Source organism: Melanerpes formicivorus, unplaced genomic scaffold (genome assembly GCF_026170545.1).
Source record: "Melanerpes formicivorus ecotype bairdi unplaced genomic scaffold, bMelFor1.0.p_v2 SCAF_60, whole genome shotgun sequence".
Classification (NCBI taxonomy): Eukaryota; Metazoa; Chordata; class Aves; order Piciformes; family Picidae; genus Melanerpes; species Melanerpes formicivorus.
Window position 1 is genome coordinate 2,984,159 of NW_027142412.1, and position 17,767 is coordinate 3,001,925.

At 58.6% G+C, this 17,767-nt stretch overlaps 1 protein-coding gene across 6 annotated transcripts in view; it reads left to right on the plus strand.

The window, feature by feature from the left end:
- NF2 (NF2, moesin-ezrin-radixin like (MERLIN) tumor suppressor) overlaps positions 1 to 17,767 on the plus strand; it is a 60,142-nt gene that overhangs the window by 3,598 nt on the left and 38,777 nt on the right. For all 6 annotated transcript variants that reach the window (XM_068161831.1, XM_068161830.1, XM_068161828.1 and 3 more), the window contains exons 2-4: positions 6,360 to 6,485; positions 7,903 to 8,025; positions 10,913 to 10,996. In XM_068161831.1, coding sequence (XP_068017932.1) covers positions 6,360 to 6,485; positions 7,903 to 8,025; positions 10,913 to 10,996 — 333 coding nt within the window. The remainder of the gene's footprint in view (positions 1 to 6,359; positions 6,486 to 7,902; positions 8,026 to 10,912; positions 10,997 to 17,767) is intronic.

Below are 17,767 nucleotides of genomic sequence, written 5' to 3' on the forward strand. Positions count from 1 at the left end.
GCTCCTTTCTGTCAGCCTGGCCCAGGGAAATTCCCAGCAGCCTCTTTGGGGGAGATTAAACCTGCTCTGCATCTGTTTGCTCTGCAAATGGCTTCACTCAATTGAGCTAAATCCTGAAGTAATTCACCCAAATGAAATTTTAATCTCTCTACCATGACAATGATGCTCAATAATCACAGGTGAGGCCTGCACTTCCCAGGCTTCTAATTGGTTTGGGGAGATCTGGAAGGCACAGAGTGAGCCTCTGGCTTTTGTTGCTTCCATGCAGGCTGTTGGAGGCTTGCTACCTAATTAATTGATAACATCTGGAGGAAGGAGAGATGTTTGCACAGCTCTGAACATCCTCCTGCTCAGGCAGTTCCAAGAGCAGCCTCAGATAGCCCCTCTGGTGCCTGTGCCTGGAGAGCAGCTCAGGAGGAGGATGTTTAATGTGGGTGTTAAACAACAAAGGGCTGCAGCACCTCTGCTGTGAGCACAGGCTGGGGGAGCTGGGGGTGGTCAGCCTGGAGAGGAGAAGGCTCTGGGGGGAGCTCAGAGCTGCCTGCCAGGACCTGAAGGGATCCTGCAGGCAGGCTGCAGAGGGACTGCTCCTAAGGGTGTCTGAGCCAGGCCAAGGGGGAAGGGTTTGAAGCTGAGGCAGAGCAGGGTCAGACTGGAGCTGAGGAAGAAGCTCTTCAGTCTGAGGGTGGTGGCACTCTGGAACGGGTTGCCCAGAGAGGCTGTGGCTGTCCCCTCCCTGGAGGTGTTCAAGGCCAGGCTGGATAGAACAGAACAGGACAGGACAGGACAGGACAGGACAGGATAGAATAGAATAGAATAGAATAGAATAGAATAGAATAGAATAGAATAGACCAGACCAGAACAGAAGAGAATAGACCAGACCAGGTTGGAAGAGACCTTCAAGATCATGGTGTCCAACCTATCATCCAGCACCAGCTAAACAACTAACCCATGGCACCAAGCACCCCATCAAGTCTCCTCCTGAACAAGGATGAGGCCTTGAGCAGCCAAGTCTGGCTGGGAGGTGTCCCTGGCCATGGCAGGGAGGTTGGAGCAGATGCTCTCTGAGGTCTCTTCCAGCCTGAGCCACTCTATCATTCTGTCAGCCTAACCTCCAGGGAGGTGCCAGAGCCTCCCTGGGCAGCCTGTGCCAGTCTCTCCCCACCCTCCCTGGAAAGAATTTCTTCCTCCTCTCCAGTCTCCATCTGCCCTCCTCAAGCTTCAGTCCATTGCTGCTCATCCTCTCACTCCCAGCCCTTGTCAAAAGTCCTTCCCCAGCTCTCCTGTAGCTCCCTTCAGGTACTGGGAGGCTGCTCTGGAGCCTTCTCTCCTCCATGCTGAATGTCCCCCACTGCCCCAGCCAGTGCCCACAGGGGAGGTTCTCCATCTCTCTGATCTTCTTCATGGCCTCCTCTGGACCCTCTCCAGCAGTCCCCTGTCCTCATGGTGACCTTCAAGACCTTTTCCACCCTTAATGACTCGAAGAGCCTCAGCCTGTGCAGGTGGGTTTGGGAATTGCTTGGTTGGCAGGACCCTTTCTCACCCCTCTCTATGCAGGCTGCTTGCACCCCCTCATGCCCTGGCCCCCATCCTCTGCAGCCCTTGCCCTCCCTCCCCTGGCAAGGGGCTCTCCCCAGCCTTGTGCTGGTCCTGCAGCAGGTCTCTCCTTGTCTCTGGGCACAGGGGAAGGTGACAGGGAGGTTCTGCACCGAAATGAATTGTCCCCTTGGCTGGGAGCTGGGCATGAGTCTTGGTGCAGGTTAATAAATAATGCAAAGCCTGTGAGGAGCTGCCAAGCACCAGGCCTCTGCTGGAGAAAAAGATGATGCCAATAAGCCCTCCTGGAAGCACTCTGCTCTGGCCACTGGCTGCTGAGTTAAGTGTTCAGTGCTGTTTGCTTAAAAGGCTTGGCTGATGAATTGTGAGTGCTCCCTGCTTAGTAAAGAGCATCACTTCCAGCTCTGTGCAGCAGCAGCCTTGCAGCCTCACCCTGGCTGTAGAGCAGCTCAGCCCTGTGCTCCTGCAGCCACTCAGACAGCTGGCACAGGACACCCTCCTGGAGTCCAACCAGGGCCCTGCCCCTGGGGAGGAGCAGCCCCTGCAGCAGTACAGCTGAGGGGGGACCTGCTGGGGAGCAGCTCCATGGGGAAGGACCTGGGAGTGCCTGGAGACAAGTTGCCCATGAGCCAGCAATGTGTCCTTGTGGCCAAGAAGGCCAATGGTCCCCTGGGGTGCTTGAAGAAGAGTGTGGCCAGAGGATGAAGGAGGTTCTCCTGCCCCTTGGCTCTGCCTTAGTGAGACTGCAGCTCGAGTCCTGGGGCCAGTTCTGGGCTCCCCAGTTCAAGGGAGACAGAGAACTGCTGGAGAGAGCCCAGGGGAGGCTCCAAAGCTGCTGAGGGGCCTGCAGCAGCTCTGTGAGGAGCAAAGGCTGAGAGCCCTGGGGCTGAGAGCCTGGAGAAGAGCAGCCCCAGAGGGGAGCTGAGCAATGCTCAGCAAGGGATAAAGGGCCTGGGGGGGCAAGAGGCTGGGGGCAGACTCTGCTCAGTGGTGCCCAGGGACAGCACAAGGGGCAGCAGGCACAAACTGGAGCCCAGGAGGTTCTATCTGGGGAGAAGGAGAAAGTTGCTTGTTGTGAGGGTGCTGAGCCCTGGAGCAGGCTGCCCAGAGAGGTTGTGGAGTCTCCTGGTGAGGAGAGCTTCCAACCCCCCCTGGGCACTGTGCTGCTGGGCAGGCTGCTGTGGGTGCCCTGCTGGAGCAGGGGATTGGAGTGGAGGATCTCCAGAGGTCCCTTCCAAGCCTCACCAGGCTGGGGTTGTGGGCCCCTGTGCCCCAGCTGTGCTGGCAGGAGGACGCAGAGCTGCAGCCAGGCGCTGGAGCCCTGCCCCTCGGCTCGGGCTGAGGCTGTCCTGCTGTGCCTCCGTGCCACGAGGCTGAGCTTTACCACAGCATCCTGCTGGCTGCTCTGGCATATGGCTGAGAGGTCTTTGTGGGTTTTTGTCCTGCTCCAAGCTCTTTGCTCTGTTATCAGGAGCTGGTAGTGGCTTGTAAAAGTCATCTGTGTGCCGCAGCTGGCACCGGAGCGCAGGGCCGGGGGAGCGGCGCCGTGGGCAGAGGATGGGGTGGGAGCTGCCAGCCCAGCCTTGGACGGCAACTCTTCCACCTCCCCAGGCCTTGGAGGGGTTGGGGGTGTGTTTTACGAGCAGGCAATGTGGTGGTTAATGAGGGGAGGCAGGGTAAGGAGGGCTGGGGTCCTGGCTGGCTGTGCCGCCGCTCGCACGCAGATGGTTGGTTTGAGTCCCGAGGTGTGGGAGGGCGGCCAGGGGGTGCTGAGACAAAGGTGGCTGCTCTCCCATTGATGTATTTGATGGAGGTAATTCGGCGTGGTGGGGGAGGATGGCAGCCCGGTGGCAGGGTTGGAGCCTTCAGCAGCAGCACTAAAGGTCTGTCTGTGCCATAACGGCGCCGTGACAGAGGGGCGCCGTAAAAGCCGGCGGCAGCGGCCGGCGCTTCAGACGCTCCCCTCCCCGAGTGAGAGCTGCAGGGGTGGGGGAGAGGGGGGGAAAAAGCAAGCCAGCACACAAATTTGCTTTAATGCTCACTGCTGGGCTTCAGAATGAAGCCTAGAATGGCTCAGGGAGCTCAGAGCATCTACGGCAACCTCCCCGGCACAGGCGGCGATGCCTCTCCCCTGGCCTTGGCCTGGCCTCCAGGGAGGGGACATCCAATCCTGGGCAGCCAGTTCTACCTCAGTCTCACCACCCTTACAGAACTGTTAGGCTTGGAAGGGACCTCCAGGATCCTCTAGTTCCAAGCCCCCTGCCATGAGCTCATCCTGAAGATCTTCCTGGTTTTGGAAGGGGAGCTTGGCTCCGGCAGCTGGTGTGCTGTGCTGAGGGGGGTTTGGCTGCTGCCTTGGTGGGGGAGCCACAGCCAGGGGAAGTCCCAGCCCCAGGGACACGGTGGGGTTGTTCCAAACACCAGTCCTGTGGGGTGTGGAGTGAGTGCTGCACCTTGAATCGAGGTGCCCCCTGAACACAGGGCTTGCATTTGGGCCTCTCGCCCCAAGAGGGACACTGAGGGGCTGGAGCTGGTCTGGAGAAGGGCAGCAAAGCTGGTGGAGGGTCTGGGGAACAGGGCTGGTGAGCAGCAGCTGAGGGAATTGGGGGTGTTCAGCCTGGAGAGAAGGAGGCAGAGGGGAAACCTTCTGGCTCTCTACAACTCCCTGAGGGGAGGCTGGGGCCAGGTGGGAGCTGGTCTCTTCTCCAAAGGAAGAGGTGAACAGGACAAGAGGAAACAGCCTCAAGCTGCACCAGGGGAGGTTTAGGCTGGGTATGAGGACCAAATTCTTCCCCAGCAAGGTTGTCAGGGCCTGGCCCAGGCTGGTGGTGGTGGAGTCCCCATCCTGGAGGGGTTTCCAAGCCCTGGAGCTGTGGTGCTGAGGGACATTGTTTGGTGGTGCCCTGGCAGTGCTGAGTTAACACTTGGACCTGCTGACCTGAAAGGGCTCTTCCAACCTAAAGGAGTCTGTGATTCTCTGCCTGAGGAGGAGCTGCTGCCCTCAGCCTTTGCCCTGGGAAGGTTTGGCACCACCACCTGCCTGGGCAGCACATCCCGAGGGCCAGTTCCTCTTTCTCTCCTCACCTGGGACTCAAAGTCCTTGTGCTGTTGATGAGCTGTCAATACCTGTCACTGGTGGGAAGCCTGGCTGTTTTGTGCAGCTTCATTGCCTTTCCTTGCAGGCTGGGGTGTTTGCCTGTGCAGCTTCATTTGCTCCCAGCTGGGCTGGGCTGGGCTGGGCTGGCAATTTCATCTGGGGAGGGGGAACTTTCAGGCCACCACGGTCATGTTAGGCTGTGTTCTGTTCCAGGCCTGGCAGCAGGGGGGTGTGTGTGCTCTGGGAGAGGGGAGCAGCCGGTGAGAGGGGGAAAAGCAGCGAGAGCTTCATCTGCTCTGCTCCGGCAGCCCGGTGCTGAGCTTGCGCTGAAGGCTTTGGCCAGCAGGCGGCGCTGGCGGCCAGCAGAGCGGCCTCAGCCTCCCGGCCCTGCCTGGGCAGCGCTGTTGCTGCTGGCCAGCTGGCGCCAGGATTGAGTTGTAGCGACGAGGAGATGTGCCCAGAGCCTTTTGGCCCCGGGGCTTGGAGTAATGGCCATGTGTCTCGCTCCAGCAATTGTTTCCACCCTGCAGATGGAAGAGCAAAGTGGCTTTGGCATGTTAGATTGGTCTGCTTTATGTCCCTCTTCACCTTCCTGCCTCCCAGTGCCTTCTGTCTGGATGAGCAAACTTGAGCAGCAGCTCAGAGGCAGCTGCAAAGATTGCTGGAAGGACACAGGCTGTGAGCAGGACCAGAGCTGCTCCTCTCACCGACACAGAGTCACAGAATTGCCAGGGCTGGGATCATACAATGTCAGAGGCTGGAGGGGACCTCAAGAGATCATCCACTGCAACCCCCTGCCAGAGCAGGATCACCCAGACCAGGTCACACAGGAACTCATCCAGAAGGGACCTCAAGGCTCAGCCAGCCCCAACCCCCTGCCATGGGCAGGGACACCTCACACCACAGCAGGTTGCTCACAGCCACCTCCAGCCTGGCTGCAAACACCTCCAGGCAGGAGCCTTCCACCACCTCCCTGGGCAGCCTGTGCCAGGCTCTCACCACCCTCCTGGGAACAACTTCTTCCCAACATCCAATCTCAATCTCCCCACTTCTAGTTCTGCTCCATCCCCCCAGTCTTATCCCTCCCTGACACCCTGACACCCAGCTGTCTTGTAGCCCCCTGCAGATCCTGGAAGGCCACAGTGAGGTCTCTTCTCCAGCCCCTTTTTTCCAGCAGAAAAGGCAGTTTGACTTCTGACTCTCTACAACTGCCTGCAATGAGGTTGGAGCCAGGTGGGGGTTGGCCTCTTCTCCCAGGGCACAAGCAATAGGATGAGTGGAAACAGCCTCAAGTTGCCCCAGGGGAGGTTTAGGTTGGACATGAGGAACAATTTCTGCTCTTTGAGGGTTGTCAAGGCCTGGCCCAGGCTGCCCAGGGCAGTGGTGGAGTCCCCATCCCTGGAGGGGTTTCAGAGCTGTGGAGATGTGGTGCTGAGGGACAGGGCTTGGTGGTGCCCTGGCAGTGCTGGGCTAGCAGCTGGACTCTGTGGTCTTAAAAGGTCTCTCCCAGCCCAAGTGATTGTGTGATTGCTGGGGAAGGAGGAGCTGGGGCTGGGCTGTTGAGTTCAGGTGGAAGGACACAAAGGACACTCCATGAGGTTGTTCCCTTTTGTGTCCCAGCTGTGCTCTCCCAGGCATCCCAGGGTGGAAACTGAAGTGCTGAAATCCTTGCTCACAACTCTGCTCCCTGTCTGCTTTCCCCCAGGTGAAGTGGAAAGGGAAGGACCTCTTTGATCTGGTCTGCAGGACACTGGGACTCAGAGAAACCTGGTTCTTTGGGCTTCAGTACACCATCAAGGACACAGTGGCCTGGCTCAAGATGGACAAGAAGGTTGGACCCAAATTCCTCCTGAAGGGGCCTGGGGGGGTGGCAGAGGAGAAAGGACTCTCCTGCCCTGTCTTTGACTGCCTGAGGTTGTGTGCTGTGTGGGGTGGGGTGGGGTGAAGCCAGCTGGAATCTCAGCCCCATGACATCTGTCAGTCAGACAGGGAAGAGCTGGCAGAGGAATCCCACCCCAGCTCCTCCTGAGCTGTGAAGCCTCAGAGCCTGCAGACTGAGCCCCCCTGGGGCAATTTGGAGGCAGCCTTGCAGGGATGCTGGACTGCTGTCAGGGAGACCCAGAAGTCTCTTCTGTGCCCCTGAATGACAGAGGTTCAGTTGGGCCTTAGAGGTCTTCTGCAGCCAGAACAACTCCATGGTTCCATGGTGAGAGTGAAGCTGCACCTTGGCTTCTTCTGTTGTTGAGATCTACCAGCAGCTGGGCAGAAGGAAAAGCAGAGGAGTGGAAAGGAGCTGGAGGGAAGGGAGGGAATGCTCCCCAGGCAGGCTGAGGAGGGGGCTGGAGAAGAGAGAGGTGGTTCTGTTTGCATCCAAGGGATGTTACCCTGAGCCCAGATGCCAACAGCTCTGCTACAAGGGCAGGCTGAGAGAGCTGGGGCTCTTCAGCCTGGAGAAGAGAAGACTCCAGGGAGACCTCAGAGCTGCCTTCCAGTACCTGAAGGGAGCCTACAAGAAGGCTGCAGAGGGTCTGTTCCCAAAGGATGAGTGAGGGGCAGTGGTTTGGAATGAGAGAAGAGCAGATTGAGACTGGATATTGGGAACAAGTTTTGCACCATGAGGGTGGAAGAGGCTGCCCAGGGAGGTGGTTGAGGCCCCATCCCTGGAGACATTCAAGGTGAGGCTGGAGAGGGCTCTGAGCAACCTGACCTAGTGGAGGATGTCCCTGCAGAGGGCTTGGACTGGAGGAGCTTTGGAGGTCCCTCCCAGCCCAACCCATTCTGTGATTTGAAGGTAATGGAGCCTGTGAGGGAGGGCTGGGAGTCTCCCCTGCCACACCAGGCCTCTAAACTCAGAAGCCTGTGCTGGCTGCCAGCACAAGAGGAAGGTGGTGAGGAAGGGCACTGGGCAGGGGGAGAGGAGCAGGTGGGGTGGTGGCATGGCAGGATACAGCTCTGCAAGGCTGGGAAGAGCTGACAGCAGCTCAGGCTCAGCCCCTGCTGCCTCATTTCTCATGCTGTTTGTCTGTCTTTGTTTCCCTCTCTCCTTAGGAGTTGTCAGAAATGGCTTTTTTGGGTGTGGGTATATTTTAGCTCTGGTTTCTGAAGTGCTTAGGTTGGTCTGTCTGCTCTGGGTGTCTGAAGTGCTTGACAAAAGTTGTGCTGATCTGAGCAGAAGGGAAGCTGTGTTTTGATCCAAGAGTGCTGAAGAAGGTGGAAAAGAGGAGCTGATGGCTTCCTGTGTCCCACAGGTTCTGGATCATGATGTTCCCACAGAGGAGCCTGTCACCTTCCACTTCCTGGCCAAATTTTATCCTGAGAATGCAGAGGAGGAGCTGGTCCAGGAGATCACCCAGCACTTGTTCTTCCTGCAGGTAGGAGCCATCCCCAAGCCCTGGGGACCACCCCCAGGGAGCAGGAGCCAGGATGAGCAGGGGGGCCAGCAGGCTCCAGGGTCAGCAAGCTCCTCAGTGGAGTGTGGATCCTGACTGCTGCCTTCACACCTCCCAGGGAAACCTTGAAATAGGTCAGGGAGGATCTGTCTGGGGGAAGCAGCCCCAGCTGCCCAGGCTTGCAGAGCTCATCAAGTGTCTGTCAGAAGGGATTAGGTGATGTGTGACAGTGCTGTCTGGTAGCTCAGGAGCTACCTGGGGCCCTCCTCTGCAGGGCACAGGAGCCAGCTGTGCTGAGGGCTGCTGCTGCTAGGGGAGGCAGGGCAGCTTCATGCTCCAGGGCAGACTGCAGCTGGCCTGTTAGCTGCTCAGGCTGGGCTGTGAGGTTCAGCTCTTTGCAAAACAGCCTCTGGACAACTGGGGCAGAAGAGAAGCCCAGATGCACAGCTCCAGCAGGGAGGGCAGAAGCAGAGGAGGGGAAACCCAGCAGTGCCACCTGCCCCAGCGACTTTGGGCCCTGATGCTAAGCATTTGGGAAGTGGTGAGCACAGATTGATGGAGTGGTTGGGGTTGGAAGGGACCTTCAGGATCATCAAGCTCCAACCCCACTGCCCTGGGCAGGGACCCATCCTCAGGCTCTTTAGTTGAAGGTGTGTTGGAAGGGTTGGGTGCTGGGGAAGCAGCTCAGCTGGTGCTGTGGCAGCAGTGCTGCATGGCTGCAGGAGCTCCTTCAGGCAGGATCAAAGTGCTGAGTCTGTGTGCTGTGGGGGGCTGCAGTTACAGGGAGCAGAGCAGTCCCTGCCAGGCCCCTGGGTACTTGTTGGGATGTTTCAGCTCCCCTCTGCCTGCTCTAACCCAAATTCTGTGCTGCCCTTGGGTGAGGCCTGGCCAGGCTGCAGAGCTGGGCAGAGGAGAACCTCCTGAGCTTCAACCAGGGCAAGCCTGGGGCCCTGCCCCTGGGGAGCAGCAGCTCCCTGCAGCAGTACAGGTGAGGGGGGACCTGCTGGGGAGCAGCTCCATGGAGAAGGACCTGGGAGTGCTGGGGGACAGAAGTTCATCAGTGAGGCAGCAGTGTGCCCTCTGGCCAGGAAGGTTTCCTCCCTCCCTCTACTTTTCCCTAGCAAGACTGCATCTGGAGTCCTGGGTCCAGTTTTGGGTTCCTTAGCTGGAGAGAGCCCAGGGGAGGCTCCAAAGCTGCTGAGGGGCCTGGAGCAGCTCTGTGAGGAGCAAAGGCTGAGAGCCCTGGGGCTGAGAGCCTGGAGGAGAGCAACCGCAGAGGGGAGCTGAGCAATGCTCAGCAAGAGATAAAGGGCCTGGGGGGGCAAGAGGCTGGGGCCAGACTCTGCTCAGTGGTGCTCAGGGACAGGACAAGGGGCAGAGGACACAAACTGGAGCCCAGGAGGTTCTATCTGGGGAGAAGGAGAAAGTTGTTTGCTGTGAGGGTGCTGGAGGCCTGGAGCAGGCTGCCCAGAGAGGTTGTGGAGTCTCCTGGTGTGGAGAGCTTCCAACCCCCCCTGGGCACTGTGCTGCTGGGCAGGCTGCTGTGGGAGCCCTGCTTTAGCAGGGGGGGTTTGGAGTGGAGGATCTCCAGAGGTCCCTTCCAGCCCCCACCCTGCTGGGGTGCAAGAGGCACTGAGGTTGTTTGCATCAGAGCAGAGGCAACCTGGCTTTGGATGCTCTTGGAATCATCGCTGGAGGCTTCACCGTGCCCTGCCCACCAGCTCCCCGGCACTCCTCACTCCTGCAAGCTGTCTTTGTTCTCTGTTGCTGAAAGGTTTGCAAATGCAAAGTGTTGCTGTTTGTTTCCAAGGCCTGTCTCAGGCACTGGGCTCTCCACGGAGCTATTTTTAAGTGTCCCATTTGCCTGGGGCTTTTATCCTTGATGAGGAGGAATGCTGCTGGCAGCTGGGAAGAGGGAAATCAGAGAGGAAAAGCAGGCAGAGCTCTGCTCTGTGAATGCAGAGGGGGACTTCCCTGCCAGGATTTGTGGTGCTGAGAGGAGCTCAGGCCCCTGTGGCTCCCCCAAGCTGGGAAACTCTCCTGGCTTTATCTTAATGCAGGAGAATCTCTCCTGGGACCATGCAGTAACCAACTCTGAGGCCTCAGGGTGTGTTAGGAGCTCAAATCGATGCTGCTGCATCTCTGTGACAATCCACTTCAGCCTCCCAGGGAATAGCCTGGGGTTGGTTTTGTCCATCTTTGCTCAGGCAAATGGAGTGTGCAGAGCCCAAGCACACCAAGCATGAGAGGTTTGATGTTTTGATGCCCAGGAGCCAGGCAGTGCAGCACCCTGGCTGTGGGGAGCAGCTCCTTGGCTCTCCTGGCAGCCTGTGCAGGGCCTTGCCAAGGAGGTGCCCTGCAGCTGCCTTGGCTGCTGGAGGGGGATTCACCTCCAGCACAGGAGCTGAGCAGTGACTCAGAAGGAGGCCTGGGTATGGCAGAGCAAAGCCTTTGTGTGCTCAGAGGCTCCTCTGCAAGCTGCTCTTCCATTCAGTGGTGTGTAGAGGTGTCCTGTCAGTCCACAGCTTGGGCCTGCAGAGGTTTGCTCTCCATCTTTACATCCAAGACTTCCCCACCACCACCACACCTTGCCTTTAGCAGTGGGCTGCCAGTTCAGTCATTTTCCACAGCTGAATTTAGCTTTTCCTCACCAACCTGTCTGCAAACAGTGGCCTGTGGAAGCCTGAGCCCCTTCCTTTCCAAGCCACCAAGAGACTCCCTGGGTCTGCAGCGTGGTTGGTGGTGGGGGAAAGGTTAACTGTGTGGCTGGCAGCTGGAGGGAAACCAAACTGCAGCTGTGTGCTGGGACAGCCACACTCTGCACTGCTCCACCACAGGAGTGTGATGTGTCTTGTGCTCATCCCTGCAGGTGAAGAAGCAGATTCTGGATGAGAAGATCTACTGTCCTCCGGAAGCTTCTGTGCTGCTGGCCTCCTACGCCGTGCAGGCCAAGGTAGGAGCAGGGGAGGCTCAGCACTGGGCTGGCATCCTCCCTGGGAGGAGAGGTGCTTTGTGATGTGCCCACTTCCCAGGGAAGTCCAAGCTTGGGAAGGGAGGAGGACCACAGCAGCACTGTTCCTTCTTCCTGCTGCTGGCTCCTTGGGCAGGCTTTGGCTTTCTCGTTCCAGGGCTCCTTAGCGAGCGCTGAGCTCAGGAGCTGCAGCACTGCTCAGCTGTGCTGTGCCCTAGCTGCTGGAGCAGGGCAATTCCCCAGCCCATGGCTTTTGTGGATCTCCTCCCTGCTCTTGCCATTACAGCCAGAGGCAAACCAGCCCTGGGACTCCCAGCTCTGCTGCTTCCCCAGGACACTGTCAGCGTGGTTGCTGCTTCGCTCTGAGCTCTCCGGCTCGGCAGCTGAGTGTGGCTGCGGTGTTTAAAGGCTCTGCCTGGTTGTTCCTCCCTTGGTCCTGGCTTTGAGCCTGGGAGCTTGGCCTTGCTGGACAGAGGGCAAAACTCAGTGGTGGTGAAGTTCCCCTCCTTCTTTGACTGAATGCTGCTCAGAATCAGTGTTCAGCTGAGGAACTGTTTTCCCTTCTGGAGCACACAGCCTTGGACAGCTTGGAGCAGCCTGCAGCAGAGGGACTCCTGGGGCAGAGACTGCAGCCTGAGCTTTGGAAGCAGGAACCTTCTGGCAGGAGTTGAAGTGATTTGTCCCTGGGTATGCCCAGCATGTGCTGCTGCTCAGTCAAGAAGCTGTTTAGCTCATCCCCAGCTCCTGTGTGTGTGGAGAGGATGTCTTTGAGAAGGGAGTGACTGGAGCCCTGGTACCACCACAGCTCCTGCTTGCAGCTGGGGCTGACTCTCTGGGAGTGAGCTTCAGGGAGCTGTTGTGGCTCACAGGACCACAGGCTGGTGGCCATGCCCTGGGTCCAGTCCACCTGGCTGGCCTTGGGGAGCAGTTAGGAGAAGGAGGGTGGCTCTGCTCTGAGATACCTCAGCTGACAGGGCAGGGAAGCAGGTTTGACTCTGCTGAGAGGCTTTCCAGCCTGGTTTTCATGGTAGAATCACAGAGTCACAGAGCTTGGGAAAGACCTCCATGGTCACTGACTCTGAGCACTGGCCCAGCACTGCCAGGGCACCACCAAAGCATGGCCCTCAGCACCACATCTGCAGGGCTCTGAACCCCCCTGGCCCTCAGCACCACATCTCCAGGGCTCTGAACCCCCCTGGCCCTCAGCACCACATCTCCAGGGCTCTGAACCCCCCTGGCCCTCAGCACCACATCTCCAGGGCTCTGAACCCCCCTGGCCCTCAGCACCACATCTCCAGGGCTCTGAACCCCCCTGGCCCTCAGCACCACATCTCCAGGGCTCTGAACCCCCCTGGCCCTCAGCACCACATCTGCAGGGCTCTGAACCCCCCTGGCCCTCAGCACCACATCTCCAGGGCTCTGAACCCCCCTGGCCCTCAGCACCACATCTGCAGGGCTCTGAAACCCCCTGGCCCTCAGCACCACATCTGCAGGGCTCTGAACCCCCTCCAGGGATGGGGACTCCAGCACTGCCCTGGCCCAGGCCTTGACAGCCTTTTGGGGGAAGCAGTTATTCTCCATGTCCAACCTAAATCTTCCCTGGTGCAATGTGAAGCCGTTGCCTCTTGTCTGCCCCCCACCTGGCTCCAGGCTCCTTTCAGGGAGTTGCAGAGAGCCAGAGGGTCTCCCCTCAGCCTCCTTTCCTCCAGGCTGAGCAACTGCTCCTTCCTTAGCCACTCCTCACTGGCCTTGTTCTCCAGCCCCTGGTTCAGCTTTGCTGCCCTTCTGCTCCTTGGTGTGCTGCTCCCCTGCCTGTATCAGGCATCACTTCTGCTGCCCCTCTGGGCAGCCTCTCCTTTGGCTTTTTGTCTCAGCGAAGGAGCAGGCTGAAAGCACCTCTTGGATTCTGGGCTGGGAGGAAAGATGTTTCAGGTCATCTTCTTCTAGTTAAATAGGATAATGATGTCCTGTCTGGACAAGAAAGCGGCCACTGAGCAGAGTAATTTCCCTAACGACGAGGTGATTTGCATGATTAGGGGCATAATGGCCTGACAGAGCGGTGTGCCTGCAGCTGGGTGATGGACAGCCAGGCTGGGTGCTCCTGTGGCTGCACGCTGCAGCAGGAGAGGAAGCTCCTGGGTCACAGAAATAAAAGCTGCTTTATTTCTGCGCTGTCGTTCACTGGGGAAAATCACTCTGCTCTCCCCCTCCAGCCCTGCCTGCAACCCACCCACGCTGCCTCCAGAGGAGGGAGTTCAGGTTTTAAATAGCTGGGAGGGACGTGGGATCTGCTGAACAGAATGTCCTGGCAGAAAATGCTCTCAGCCAGGGGGATCTTGCCCCCTAAATGCAGATCCCTGCCATGCTGCAGCCCTCTCAGCACCTCACATCTTGCAGCCTTAGCAAAGGACTCTTCTATTTTTGGGGTTTCCCCTCGAACAAACAACATTTGGTGCTCAGAGAAGCAGAGCCTGCCTGGGTTTATCCTGTCTGAGTGAGGGAAAAGCAATCCCCACCTGGGACCAGGAGTGGTGATGGTGCAGGTCAGCTACAGGAGCTGAGGTCCCCTGAATGTTCTGAGGGAATGGCTTACTTGAAAAGGTCTTTGAAAGTCTGCCTGAGAGACAGGGAACTGCTGGAGAGAGCCCAGATGCCCAGGGGCCTGGAGCAGCTCTGTGAGCAGCAAAGGCTGAGAGCCCTGGGGCTGAGAGCCTGGAGAAGAGCAGCCCTGGAGGGGAGCTGAGCAATGCTCAGCAAGAGCTAAAGGAGCTGTGGGGGGCAAGAGGCTGGGGGCAGACTCTGCTGAGTGGTGCCCAGGGACAGGACAAGGGGCAGCAGGCACAAACTGGAACCCAGGAGGTTCCACCTGAAGAGGAACCTGTTTGGTGTGAGGGTGCTGAGCCCTGGAGCAGGCTGCCCAGGGAGGTTGTGGAGTCTCCTGGTGTGGAGAGCTTCCAACCCCCCCTGGGCACTGTGACCCCGAGCAAGCTGCTGTGGGAGCCCTGCTTTAGCTGGGGGGTTGGACTGGAGGATCTCCAGAGGTCCTTTGCAAGCCTCACCAGGCTGGGGGTCTGTGACTGGTTTGAGCCAGCACCTGCTGTGCTGCTGAGGCCTGTGGTGGGCTTTGGCTTGTGGCTCATGGATGTTGTGCTCCAGAGCCCTGCCCAGCGCCAGCCTTCCGCTGGGGCCCGGAGACATCGCTCCCCACATGAAAATCTCTCCAGTCCCTCCCCAGCCCTGGATCCCCACAGGGGATCACCACACAAAAGCCTCCTGTTAAGCCTCTTTTCATACTATTTTCATCACCTGAAAGTGATTTCCTGTCTGCCTCTCCAAGGTTATCAGAGCTGTTTCCATGAGTCCAAGGGCAGGGGATTGAACACATCCAAGTGCTGGGTCCTGCACACTGCCCACAGCAACCCCAGGCAGTGCTACAGGCTGGGGGCAGAGGGGCTGAGAGCAGCCAGCCTGGGAGGGAGCTGGGGGTCCTGGTTGACAGTAGGCTGAACATGAGCCAGCAGTGTGCCCAGGAGGCCAAGAAGGCCAAGGGCATCCTGGCCTGCATCAGGAACAGTGTGGCCAGCAGGAGCAGGGAGCTCATCCTGCCCTGTGCTCAGCACTGGTTAGGCCACACCTTGAGTCCTGTGTCCAGTTCTGGGCTCCTCAGGTTAGGAAGGAGGTTGAGCTGCTGGAAGGTGTCCAGAGAAGGGCAACAAAGCTGGGGAGGGGTCTGGAGCACAGCCCTGGGAGGAGAGGCTGAGGGAGCTGGGGTTGCTTAGCCTGCAGAAGAGGAGGCTCAGGGGTGACCTTATTGCTCTCTCCAACTCCCTGCAGGGAGGTTGTAGCCAGGGGGTGGTTGGTCTCTTCTGCCAGGCAGCCAGCACCAGAACAAGAGGACACAGTCTCAAGCTGTGCCAGGGGAGGTTTAGGCTGGGTGTTAGGAAGAAGTTGTTCCCAGCAAGAGAGATTGGCCACTGGATGTGCTGCCCAGGGAGGTGGTGGAGTCCCCATCCCTGGAGGTGTTTAAGAGGAGCCTGGCTGAGGCCCTTGGTGCCATGGTTTGGTTGATCAGGGGGTGCTGGGTGCTGGGTTGGGCTGGATGAGCTCTGAGGTCTTTCCCAGGCTGGCTGATTCTGTGTCCTCTGCCGGCGCCGCTCCCTCCAGCTCTGAGCAGGCCTGGGGAGGCAGGCAGGTTCCTGCTGCTCAGCACCCTCCTGAAGGAGACCTGGGGTGCTTTGGTTAAATTAATTGGGAGCCTGGGTTGCTGTTGATTGTTCCTTCCTTCCTTCCTTCCCTCCTCGTCTCCGAGTCAATATTTGCCTGGTTAATCCCTGCCCGCGGGGCTGCGCAGCGCTGTGCTGCTGAGCTCTGCTGACAGCCTGCAGCAGCCTCCTGCTCTCCAAACACAGGAGGCTCAGGAGAGACCTTACTGCTCTCTACAACGACCTGAAGGGAGCTTGTAGCCAGGTGGGGGTTGGTCTCTTCTCCCAGGCACCCAGCACCAGAACAAGAGGACACAGTCTCAAGCTGTGCCAGGGGAGGTTTAGGCTGGAGGTGAGGAGAAAGTTCTTCCCAGAGAGAGTTGTTGGCCACTGGGATGTGCTGCCCAGGGAGGTGGTGGAGTCACTGTCCCTGGAGGTGATCAAAAAAGGATTGGATGTGGCACTTGGTGCCATGGTTGTCAGGAGGTGTTGGGTGACAGCTTGGACTTGATGATCTCTGAGGTCTTTTCCAACCTTACTGATTCTCTGATTCTGTGAAGCCAGGCTTCTGGGAGAGGTTTCATAGAGTCACAGAACTGTCAGGGCTGGAAGGGACCCCAAGGCTCAGCCAGCTCCAAGCCCCTGCCATGGGCAGGGACACCTCACACCACAGCAGGTTGCTCACAGCCACCTCCAGCCTGGCTGCAAACACCTCCAGGCAGGAGGCTTCCACCACCTCCCTGGGCAGCCTGTGCCAGGCTCTCACCACCCTCCTGGGGAACAACTTCTTCCCAACATCCAATCTCAATCTCCCCACTTCTAGTTCTGCTCCATCCCCCCCCAGTCCTATCCCTCCCTGACACCCTCACAAGTCCCTCCCCAGCTTCCTTGTGGCCCCCTGCAGATCCTGGAAGGCCACAATGAGGTCTCCTGGGAGCCTTCTCCTCTCCAGCCTGCACAACCCCAACTCTCTCAGTCTGTCTCCATAGCAGAGCAGCTCCAGCCCTCTGCTCATCCTCCTGGCCCTGCTCTGGACACCTTCCAGCCCCTCCAGAGCCTTCCTGGCACAGGGCCTCCAGCACTGGGCACAGAGCTGCAGGTGTGGTCTCAGCTTGTTTCACCCCATGTGTCTTGGGCCTGGCTTTAGAAGCTGTCCCCCTCTGCCTTGTGCCTCCTGAGCTGGGGCTGCTCAGGAGAGCAGGAGGGGAGGGCTGGCCCCCTGGCAGGAGCAGCGAGCTGAGCAGAGGTCAGTGTGTCTGGGGTGCTCAGGCAGCCTTGCTGCAGCAGCAGGTGAATGAGCATGGCAGGGTTTTGTCTGCCTGCCTCCTGTCCTGCTCTCCCGAGCTGCTGCTCCCCGCAGGCTCCTGCCCTGGCAGCCGGCGTCCCCGCAGGGCCTCGCAGCTCCCCAGCCGCTCCACCAGAGGTTTGCTCTCTCCTTCCCTTCCACCAGAGGTTTGCTCTCTCCTTCCCTCTCTCTGCTGCCAATCCAAACAAACCCCACTTCATTACTGCAGCACTTACCAAAGCTGAATTGGATTTCAGCATGCAGTGGAGCCAGAGAGCAGAGCTTCCCTGGGGCAGTGAAGCCTGCCAGGAGGCTGCCAAACTCTGGTGGCTTTCAGGTTTCCTTCTTAGGGAGGGAGCAGAGGAGCCTCCAGCAGCCTCACCCTGCCTCTGGGATGGAGCAGTCTCTGGGGCCAGGGCTTTGTCTTGGCTCCCTGTCCCAGCTGGAGGGCAAGGACCTCTTGAGAAGAGGAGGCTGAGAGGTGCTGGGCCAGCTCATTGCAGCTGTGCTGTTACCTAGGGAGGTTGGACCAGATGATCCTTAGGGTCCCTTCCAAGCTGGCATTTTGGAGTACTTTTGGGCTCCCCAGTTCCAGAGGGACAGGGATCTGCTGGGGAGAGTCCAGAGGAGGCTGTGAGGATGATGAAGGGATTTGAACATCTCTGCTGTGGAGACAGGCTGAGAGGCCTGGGGCTGGTTAGGCTGGAGACGAGAAGGCTGAGAGGGATCTGATCAATACCTATAAATATCTGTGGGGTGGCTGTCAGGAGGAAGGAGCCAGGCTCTGTTTGGTGGTGCCCTGTGACAGGACAAGGAACAGTGGGCACAAGCTGGAAGCCAGCAAGTTCCACCTCAGCATGAGGAGAAGCTTCTTTGGTGTGAGGCTGCTGGAGGCCTGGAGCAGGCTGCCCAGGGAGGTTGTGGAGTCTGCTCTGGAGACTTTCCAATCCCAGCTGAATGTGTTCCTGTGTCACCTGCCCCAGGAGATCCTGCTTTGGCAGGGGGGGTGGTCTCAATGATCTCCCTTGCAAAGCCTAACATTCCATGGCTCTGTGACCTCTCAGCTGTGGAGTCTTACCCTGCACTGGAGGAAGCATTTCCAGGGCATGGGGATGAGAGGAGAATGGAACTGTTGGGCTGAAAGGATCTACACTGATCACCTGCTCCAGCTGGTGGACATCAGCTGATGGTGGCTGTGAACTGCCAGTGGGCATCAACTAGTGGTAGACATCAAATGGTGGTGAACATCAGCTTGTGGTGGGCATC